The 11,264-nt window shown below is 33.1% G+C and overlaps 1 protein-coding gene across 3 annotated transcripts; it reads right to left on the reverse strand.

The window, feature by feature from the left end:
- Window positions 1-15: 15 nt before the first annotated feature.
- Window positions 16-10,533, reverse strand: LOC122001301 (syntaxin-32-like). 3 transcript variants are annotated; one of them, XM_042555983.1, is made up of 6 exons: window positions 10,448-10,533; window positions 9,790-10,144; window positions 4,997-5,247; window positions 4,730-4,902; window positions 4,193-4,396; window positions 16-428 (listed from the first exon to the last, which is right to left on the reverse strand). In XM_042555983.1, exons 2-6 carry the CDS (start codon window positions 10,025-10,027, stop codon window positions 269-271), a joined length of 1,026 nt encoding a protein of 341 aa, XP_042411917.1. In that variant the 5' UTR covers window positions 10,028-10,144; window positions 10,448-10,533; the 3' UTR covers window positions 16-268. The 3 variants fall into 3 exon arrangements, with proteins under 3 accessions (XP_042411917.1, XP_042411916.1, XP_042411915.1); XM_042555982.1 differs by having other exon boundaries at window positions 10,251-10,482; XM_042555981.1 differs by having other exon boundaries at window positions 9,790-10,482.
- Window positions 10,534-11,264: the final 731 nt, after the last annotated feature.

Consider the following 11,264-nt stretch of genomic DNA (forward strand, 5'->3'; position numbering starts at 1 on the left):
AAAATCTTTTTTGTATGTTAAAAAGTAGTTGCATATCACAAGAATTCCAATTGTAATTCCACTAGAGTTTCATACACTTGGTCCTACATTTCCATTCTCTCTCTCTCTCTCCATTTTTTTAATGATTCAGGACATTTGATCTACAAGGCTTGTTCATTTTGTACCAAATGAGATTAGAGGCTCCATGCAAGGAAGTAACCACTCAAGGAACAAGTGTGAGGAGTACAGATCACTGGCACAAAATAACTCAGCTAAAGCAGAGGTGGAATTATGCAACAAAAAAGAGAAAGATCATAAGGAAAACCATAAGAACAAAGAATATCTTGATCATCAGCCACCTATTTGAGGATATGCTGTTGAGGTACTTCAGCAGTTGACCTTGTGCTCCTTCCACATTGGCTAACGTGTCATCCATGTTCTCATCAATCCTGCCATCAGCAATGCCATGTAATTAGTTTTTTAACTACAAAAGGATATGTTTTGACTACCAGATGTTCGCCCCCGTGCTATATATTTAATGTAAGATCATCGATCCTGCCACTGTAGCAAGCTCATGTTGAAGATGCTAGTAATGCTAGGATAGTTCAAAATTAACTATGATAAATAAGAAAATTGATTTTTAAAAGATATAGGAGATTGAAAAGTTAGCAAGGCATTAAATGCCATGGAAAAAAGCAACTCCATGCATCATGTTTACTTGGAGTGTTTGAGGGGAAGGGCAGAAAGAAAATTATCCAAGTTGTGAAAAGAATGGAAATTCAATTTCATCATTTATGTTACTTCATGGCAATTGTAGATAAGGGGAAATCAAGAGTTGCAAAAAGAATCAATCGGCCAATTTCCCTTTATTTTTTGCCTGACTTGATGAGAAAAAACAAGGAAATATGGTCATTGTACCCTCCCTCACTTTCTTTCTCTCTCTCAATTCCCTCCAAGGGAGCAAGACACTTAATTTTAGTTCTCTTTTTCTCTAATTTATGTAACAAAAGTGAGTTTTTCAGTGAAGAATTATATGTAGTTCCTACTTCCTAGACATAATGCTATTAACGTAGGAATTCAATCAAAACAGGAATATATACACCACTTTGTTAAGTAGTTTTATTTTAATTGCAGAAAACAATCATTTATAAAACCAAGAAAAAAAATAAGAAAAGGAAATGAATGCTAAAAGCTTAAAAATATAATGGATTAAACATCCCATTATCAGGAATTTTAAAACGTGTTGAGTTCTTTTATATATTTTGCAAAAACAAAAGTTAATTCGCTACCTCAACTTTAGAAGCACATCTCCCATGAAAGGAATGAGATTGATGTGCCATGGCCAAAGAAACACATTCTTTTTTTCATTTTCATATTCTTTACTTATGCGTTATGTTATTTGTTATTTGTTATTTGTGTTAGGCTTCCAATAAAAATGAATGCAGTAGGGCTACTATTGGAATAATAATAATAATAATAATAGGCAAAGATCAATCTATTTTATTCTGCTTTCTTGATAGTAAACTATATAATTAGTGCTTCTATGAATATCATAAATTTCCATTTACCATATGGAAACATCTTATCTCTGAGTTATTTACACTAAAAAAGCAAGAGAATTAAAAAATAGGAGATACATAAACAATTTAAAATGATAAACGAAAAAGAAGATAGTTTGGGCTTCTTTGAGAAATTCACAGTTGATCAAGTTGAGGAACTGAAGAGAAGGTATTCTCTCCACAAGGAATGGAGATTTATATCATAATAAGCAGATGAAGATTAAAAACAAATATATTTTTTTTGTCCTACAACAAGATTCTTTTAAAAAACAATGAACAGCTCATAATATAGAATGATGAACAAAAAAGTATTTTCCAGCAATATGGACAACTTATGATACTCGGACAAGAGGAAAGAAAAGAAGCAGAGGAGAATTGCCTCTAATGCCACATCTCTATGAAAGAAAAGGAACCACATTGAAGAGAAAGATGAAGGTTTGCTGGTTGGATAGTGATAGGGTGCCATGTCAAACAGGAAGACACAAGGGCATGATAGATGTTTGCACCATGTCTTGAAGGAAGAAGGGAGACTTCATAGTCGACCACTTTTGTGTCTTGACGAGGAAGAAAGAACAATGCCTCAAGGAATCAAATGTCGTTCCGTGCCGCCCGGCACGAACGGTTTTTACTGTTCCGCCGGGCGGTCGAAACTGGCACAGGAGACGGGGACGTCTCGAGGAGTCGCGGACGCCTCCGGCGGCGCAGGAGGAGACGCGGGATGTCTCCGGTGGCGCTGGAGAAGTTGCGAGACGCCTCCGGCGGTCTCGCGAAGCCTTCGGCATCGAAGGCAAGTGTGGAGCGAAGTCTTTTGCGGCGCCGAAGGCGTCGCCGGACGACCCTTCCGGCGCTGCCGGACGCCCCCCGCGGCGATCGCGGTGAGCGATCGTGGGTTCGCTATCGCGATAGCGGGTTCACGATCACTTTTTTTTCTTTTTTTTTCTGATAAATAATTATTTTATTTAATTAATTTAAACAATTCCTAAGGATCGGTGATATTTCGAATAGGCTTTTATAAACCCTAATTAAAATATCCTAATAAAATATATAAAAATATATTTAAAATTAAAATAAATTCAATAAATTTTATTAATTAATATTCTGATTTTTTAATGTTTTAAATTTCATTTAAAAATTTCTACTATATTTTTTTAATATTTTGTATTATTTTAAATTTCATTTAAAATTTTTTAAAAATTCTTTAAAATTCTAAATTATTTTTTAAAAATCTAATAAATAATATTTATATTCTGATATTTTTTTATTATTTTATATTTTTTTTACTTGATATTTTTTACTATTAAAAATATATATTATTTAATAAATAAATAGTTAATTTATATAATTATTATTATATATAAAGTAATATCTTATATTAATTTTTATACTTATTACTATAGATAGATCCATTTAATTCGAATTATTGATCTATCAATTTTATTTAAATAAAACTATTTTTAATTATTTTTTCTAACAATGTTAAGGGTGTGTTTGGTTTATCCCATTTTCATTTTCATTTTCTTAAAAACGCACATTTTTCGTTTTTTAGAAAATGACTTTTCCGCGTTTTTCATTTTCTTAGAAAACGCTCTCATTTTCTTAAAAATGAACGTGGAAAACGCAAACCAAACGCGTTTTCCATTTTCTCAGAAAATGAAAACAGAAAACAGCGTGGAAAACGCAAACCAAACGCCCCCTAAATTGTTCAATAATTGAAAATTTATACAAAATCAATATACAACTTATTTTTATATATAGACCATAATTATATTTATCTTATAATTATTATATATAAATAAAAAAAATACCGAAACTATATCGACACGGCACGATACAATACCGAAACCGTATCGTTCTGGTCTGAAACCGAAACCTCGGCACGGGTCGAAATTTTAAACCTTGCAATGCCTCCAAATTCCAAAGAGGAAGAATTGATAGAACCTATGGGGAAGACAAGATGTCCTTGTACTACTGTCACTTCCACCACTGTTGTACATGCCACTCCCTCTCTTCTTGTGCCCACTGTTCTGCCAATGAAGCTTTGTTGTGTCCTTGAACCCATGTCTAAAATTTGGACTTTTTACTACCAAGCACTAGTGTCTTCACTTAGTAAATATCCTACATCTGGCATAGATTCATACTTGTGTCAAAGGTATCGCTGCCCAAGTGGCAATCTGAGCAACAATATGTAAGTTTTTAGGGAAGCCTTCACCTTACAATATTGTCATCACCAACAATAACAACCAAGCCTTATCCCACTAGGTGGGATCGGTTATATAGATCCTTATACACCATTGGACTCTATCCCCTAATATATCATCATTTATATTTAAATAAATTTTATCTTATTTTATTATTACTAACCAAGTCTTGTTTGGTCTTCCTCTTCTTTATTTAATATGGGCATTTATCATAGTTTCACATCGTCTAATATTGTCATGAAGGGAAAATTTTATGTTGCATATGCATATAATCGAGTAAATGCATTTGAAGCATGTTTTTTATACTCAATTGTTCAAAAAGAAATGCTTCTACACGAATCATGACAGCAGAAGCTTGAAGGTCAAATCATATTCTTCATTGGAATGACACATGTCCAATCTTAAATGGGCAAAGGAAATATTAGAAAAAGGATACCAATAAAAAAAACAAAATACCTGATTGCTAGCTCTCCCTGCTGTGAAACCATAGTAGCTAGTTGTGTAAAAATATTACTCAGCTCATGAATTGTTGACTCAACACTTTGAAGAGCTTCCGCTCTACTCTGCATGTAACTATCCTGTATTGCAACCATTTGTTGTTGCTGTTGCTGCTGCGGAATTAAAGGCTGTGTAGATGATGGGTCCCCAATTGGTTTCCTCCTGTCAACCAAGGAGAATCATTATTAGATGGTTGCAGATTAACACAAGGGTAAATTTTATACACAACATCAAGGATTCCTGGGACTATTTTAACAGGCATAAAAAGATCATTCCGTACACACCAAACTGAAGTTTAAACTGAGGAAAACAAAGAGTAAAATGAAATACTTCATTCCAGAAAATGATAGAAAACTAGAAATAATGCCAGAATCGGATTATGTAAGGTACAACCACAAAATGCCACATGTTGCTAAGTTAATAAAAAAAAACACCTAAATCAAAGGATAATAATCATATTTAAGTCTACAAAGCTCTGAGAATTTAAGAAGTTACCTTGGAAACAAAGGAGATGAAGATGTTGAGTCATTTTCCCATGGTGCTGGGGGAGCAGGAGACTCATTACTTCCTTTAGAAACAAGGGGTTGCTGTCTAAGGAAAGGATTAGCTGCTTCCTTTGATGCTGATGAAGAAAACAGCTGCCTTCTACTCTCATGAACCTTCAAATTCTGTAGAGAAAAAAAACCAGAAATTTAATTTTTTTAAAACATAAAAAATCTTGGTGCATCACCAAGAGGTCATATAAGGTAGGGTTTAGTTTACCTCAGTTCTCATGGTTAATACTTCCTTGAACTCCTTTGTAGTGCTCATCAAACGATTCTTTAAGTTATTAACAACAGTAGTAGAGTGATTGGTAGTATCCCTGGACATATTGCCACTTTCATTCTGCAAGTTACAGAGGAGTTGCAGGTCTACAACTACGCTATTTAAAGCAGTAATATCCTTCTTGATAACTGAGGTTAATTCTTGAATCTCCATAGCAGGGTCATCAAAAACTGATGTCCTTTTTGCCACTGAAAGCAAAGAAGCAATTTAAGCTATGATGGATAAATTTAACAAGGAAAAATACAACCATCTAAACCTTTAGATTATGTAATGTCTAACATAAATAGAAGTGAGAAATAATGAATTAATGTTACCATCCCATAAGTTCAAAAAAGTAAGATATATTAATGCTAGTATTTGTAGAATGTTAATAACACCCAACTAATTGCTAACATAATTAAGCAACTTCCCAATTCAATTTAATACAAATATTATTGTATATCAAATTTGCTTGCATAGACACTTAAGCTATCAGCTAAGATGACATTGACAGGAAACTATCTGTTTGACAGACTAGGTTATCTTATGAAGAATTCTCCTGTTATATTTTCAAGATATAAATTTAACCTAGAAAAATAAATCACCAACTTTGTCAAAAGCCTAATTTCCATCTAAATTTTGCATTAAAATAGTCTTTGAATTTTTAAAAAATGAGTATGTTAATAATAATTAGAATCATATGATTCATAATTTGATTTGATTCACACCCAAAATGGTTCGAACCATATGGGCGAGTCATTTGTTTCTAGAATCGATCTCATTTGATACAATTAGGACCGATTCGATACCAATCAACTAATTCCTGATTCTAAACTTAGATATTAATTAGCTCTAATCCAACAAATAAATAGTTACAGATAATTAATTTAGGATTTAAAAATCTCGTATTTTATCCTGTTCAATAATTCTTCAACCATTTGCACCTTGTATTGTTTTCAGCCCTTTACTCATCAGAGGTTGTTGCTTTGATGGCAACTCATTGTCTAAGACTCTTAGCACATCAAAGGTTGTTTATTCAATAGTGGCTCGTCGTCTTCAACCCTTGGTGAACATCTCTCAAGTGGTTTGGCTCATTCAAAGCTTTAATGACTTCTTCTTTGTGTGTCTGCAACTAAAGAACACCTTTTGGCACTTATTGTCAGTAATCAATCATCGGCTAGAGGATCCCGAAAGCGATATCTATACTTTTTAAGTGAGTCCTCCAAGCAACCCCTCTCGACAACTATCTTCCATGAGTACCTTCGACCGGAGAACATCTATCATTCTTAGCAACCTTCATTTATTCCTAAGCTTCTTTAATTATATTACATCGTTGTCTCCTAGTCCTAGTCTTCAGCTAATAGCGATAACTTATTGGCTCATAAGACGTTAGAGGCTTCTTCCCTTCATAGGTGAGAGCAATTATTGAGGATGAAGATGAAGAGGAAAAGAAGAGGAACAAATGGTTATACTAAACCAAGATGAGGACATTTTAAGTGGAGATAATACATAGTGATTGTAATACAAGTTAGACATGTCTCTTTAACAAGTTTTTGTTTATATATTCCAATCATAGATGAAAAGTTTAAGGATATACGGCCTTTAGACTCTTTAATTATATAATGTATTTTATTATTTATTGGCAATGTATTAATTATACTAGATATTAAATATAATGCTTTTGCAAATTTAAATAAGGTATTTTTTTTTATTTATCTTTTTCACATTTATTTATAATTTTCACTTGAAGCTCCATTCATTGAATATTTGCCATAATTTTAAAACTAGCTGGCAACCCAACGCAACCCTCCTCCTTTATTCGGGCTTAGGACCGCCCATGACTATCTCGTCACGGGCAGAATTTAAGTTTAGCAATATTAGATATAATGAGACAATTATTAAGATAGAAGATGATGAGTTGTTTAGAACCGAGAGATTTAGATATTTAGGGTCATTTTTGCAAAATGATGGAGGGATTGAGAGAGATGTCTTACATAGAATACAAACAAGATAGTTGAAATGGAGGAGAGCGTCTGGTATTTTATGTGATCGTAAAGTATCTCTAAAATTTAAAGGAAAATTCTACAAAACCGTAGTTAGACCAGATATATTATATGGAATTGAATGATAAGCTATGACTCAAGCACATAAGCAAAAGATGAGATTGCAAAGATAAGGATGGTAAGGTGGATGTGTGAACATACGAGAATGGATCGAATAAGAAATGAGAGCATTGGAGAGAAAGTTAGAGTTGTATCTATTGAGGAAAAACTTCGAGAACACGTTTAAGATAGTATGGACATGTATTTAGACAACCAATAAATGTTCCAGTTCGGCGATGTGAAACTATGACAAATACGCATATCAAACGAGGAAGAAGAAGACAGAATAAAGACTTGGTTAGCAACAATAAAACAAGATAAAATTTATTTAAGTATAGATGATGATATAGTAGAAGATAGAGCTCAATGGTATAAAAGATTCATATAGTCGAGCCCACCTAGTGGGAAAAGGCTTAGTTGTTATTGTTGTTTTACATGAAGCTTATGACTTGCGATTTGTAAAACCAACAAAACAATTCAGGATTTGAATCTCGTTTCAACAACCTTACTTGATAATTAATTATAGCATTTATCAATTGCAGTACAACATTCAATATCATCGCAAAAATACTATTATCAGTTATATAAAGTTACAATGCATCCATGCAAAATGTACTAATGTCTATTAGGTATCTCCACTTTATCACCCATAGTAGCGTCCAGTTCAATCGCAGATCGGCAGATGCAAGTTTTGCATATAAGCAAAATGTGAAGATTTTTTTATATATGATTAACGCAAAATGTACAATTCACATAATCAGATTAAAATTGAGGTCTAACTTTTTATCTTCATAAAATCAGTACAATAACATTTACTGGCATAGCCAAAGTTTAACTGTTTAAGTTTCTAGACCATGAATAAGACAAAGTTATGTCCAAACTATTTGCAGACAACTGCATGAAACTTTCACAGCCCTAGTATTCCAAACCTAGAAGCTCAGATCCAAACACTTCCCTAGTTAATGTGAACTGTCACAGCCATCAGTACTCCAAAACCTATAAACTTAGCTCCAAACACTTCCTAGATTAATGTGAAGGATTGAGAAAAGTTTGCTTAGTCATTTTCAAGCTACAAATATATATAAATCTATATATATAACCTTTATCCTGACAACACAATGGGGCACAGGAAATTTTCCTTTTGTTTCCCTAACTTAAGCATAGTGATAAGATCACTATTGGACATGCTATTAAAAAAAACTCGATTGACTATAATTAATAATTTGATACAACATCATCCAAAGAAAATAAAGAAGTAAAAGCCTATGCATGAGCTGTATAAAGTAATTACGTATGAACCCAAGAACTGCCTGAGAAAAATCACATGAACACTATCATAATCAACATTTAATGGTGATACAGTTCATGGTACTATAAAAAAACTATTGACAAGGTTGATACAAATTAAAATAGGAACTGAGGAGGATATACATGTCCACACAAGCCAAACACTTTTTTTAGACAAGAAAAATGGGAAACACTATAGATACAATAAATACCTAATTATCATCTTCCTCTTGAAGGCTGCACATGCAACACAACAACACAGCAACACAAAACAATCTACTGGCAAGAAAATAACCACAAGGAATTGGTTCAAAGTTTTCAAGATATTTGGTGAGTTAGTTTAAATTACATTTGTTATCAGGAAACAACTTTCTTGTAATTTGTGCAGTGGTTCAAATTACAATTTTTATCAAGAAAAATACTTTCTTACAATGATTTAGACTCCACTCATATGTATGCAAGCTGAATAATAAAATATTGAATTGAAAGCAACTTTTTAATACTGCCATTGGATATAAATAGTATTTTGGACGCAATTGTTAGATATATATTGTTTGATTCATACCCATATGAAGCTAGTGAGAGGTGATGGTATGACAAACAAAAGTAGTACAGAATATATTTTGATTCAGGAAATGCCAAAATAAAAAAATTAACATGTGCTCCTAAATAAAAGAAAACACAAACATTATCAGATAGGGTCAATCAGACTAAAATTTTTAAATTTCAAAAAAGCTACATTCATTTTATAACTTGGATATAACAAAAATCCTGACAAGCACTATTGTTAAGAACATACATCTTTTTATTTAAAGGTAGGTTAAATAAGTAATATTCTTCAAATTAATGAACAAAATAACAATTATAGAAAAATGTGATAAAATATATTACTTTATGCATACTTCACACGCATACACACACAAGCTGTGGGTATGCATAAAAGGAGATACGGTTAAAAGTGAACTCATATCTGAAGAAGACATTGATATATGATATTCAGATAGGAAAACCAACTCCTGAAAATCAAGTTTGTAATGGATAGAACAGCTCATACAACTTTGAAAATCATTAACAAGTTGGGAGGCCATAACCTATTACCTGTGACACCACACACAAGCAAACCAAGAAGCACAAAGACTGCTCTAAGGATTGTACTAAGGAGATGCGAACATGCAGTATCAAGTTTCCAATGTTATTTAACAAATGTAAAATTTTGGACGGCAAACATGTCTAATCAAGGATCGTGTATTAACCATGAACTGTTCATATCAGAGACCCCATCGAATGATAACAATTTCGGCTTCAAATTTAACTTTAAAAAAAAAGGTAAAAAATGAAATGCAACCATAACCAATTACTTACATTTCGCAAGCTTAGCAAGTTTCTGTGAAGTCTGATGGATACCAAGTCCAATTTGCGAAGCCCTCCTGCTGAACTCCGACTGGATGGAGGCTGCTGATTTAGGTCCTTCCAAGTTAGGCGCAGTGCTGCTGCTCGGCCCATTTAGAGTCGACGAGAAGGACTTCTTGCAATTCTCAACAGCCTTAACGAACTCATGCGTCCGATCACGATATGACGTTTGCCCCGCCCTAGAATTCATCGCGGATCACCTTATAATCGCAATGAAGAACAGCGACGATGAAGTATTCGAGGAATCAACGCCACCAAAGTTGGCCTTAGGGTTTCATCATCTACGAGTCGAATCGGCTGGCCAGATCTGAGACATCGAAAGTAAAAAAAAAAAAAAAAAAAGAAGAAGGATATATTGTCGCCCAAATCAACAAAAAAAAATGATGAATCCAAATTTGCAAGAGTTAAAGGACCCTAGATCCGGGCTCATGGTCCCAGGAACAGAGAATAAACATGGTTCGATTCCACCAATTTTATGATCCGAGGTGAAGACGTCGCGATGAATCAAATATCGCGGAGATTTAGATAAAGTAGAAACCAATCGGAAGGATGTCGATCAAAGAGGAAGAAAACTAGAAAAGTAACTGGAGCATTGTCATGGAGTCCGTACCTGCGGCTTCGGCAAACGAAAGAGATACCTGGTGGTTAGAAATAAATTTATCTAATTTTTATACATTTTTTTAAATATTGAGACACACTAAGGACAACTATATCAACCTTATAAAAATAAAAAATAAAAAATTAATATATATATTTATAGACAATTGTTAACATGTACAACGCGCATGGACCATACATGTGGACACCTCCCCATATGATATATATGTATATATATAATTTTTTTTTTTTATAGATTGTAAACAGTAACAAAAGTAAATAGATAATAAATAGTAAATAGTAACAAAAGTAAACAGTAGATAATAAATAGTAACAAAAGTAAACAGACAGTAGATAGTAAAAAGTTTAATAACAGTAAAAAGTAAAAAGTAAATAGTAGATAGTAAACAGTAAACAGTAATAAAAGTAAACAGACAGTAAATAGTAAATAGTAAATAGTAAAAAAAATTACAGTAATAGTGAATTACAGAAATTAAGTAGATTACCACAGTAATGTAATGTTGCAGGTAAATATAATGATTTTGTAATTTTTACTCTTTTTTTTTATTCTGTTTTCTTTTCTTGCTTGTTTTCCAGTGAGCCTCGCCTATTCAGGATATCACCTTCAATCAGTGCCCCGGCTTATGCGTAAGACTTTGAGTTTATACCCTTCTTACTTAGTCAGCACAGGTCTTATATGATTTTGGTTATTCCTGATACAGTTACTGTTCACCTGTTGGTTACTGAGATAAGGACTGAGGAAAAGAAACAAGACAGAACTCAATTCATTATAAAACAAGCATAGATTTATGTAGTGGAGAAATTTTACA

The sequence above is a fragment of the Zingiber officinale genome, chromosome 7A (genome assembly GCF_018446385.1).
Source record: "Zingiber officinale cultivar Zhangliang chromosome 7A, Zo_v1.1, whole genome shotgun sequence".
NCBI lineage: Eukaryota > Viridiplantae > Streptophyta > Magnoliopsida > Zingiberales > Zingiberaceae > Zingiber > Zingiber officinale.

Excerpts from the sequence above, each read along its gene's own strand:
- LOC122001301 (XM_042555983.1), bottom strand. The coding sequence starts at position 10,027 with ATGAATTCTAGGGCGGGGCAAACGTCATATCGTGATCGGACGCATGAG. Across the intron at positions 4,397-4,729 it reads TCATCTCCTTTGTTTCCAAG|GAGGAAACCAATTGGGGACC; the intron begins GTAACTTCTTAA and ends CTTGGTTGACAG. Across the intron at positions 429-4,192 it reads CAGGGAGAGCTAGCAATCAG|GATTGATGAGAACATGGATG; the intron begins GTATTTTGTTTT and ends TGCTGATGGCAG.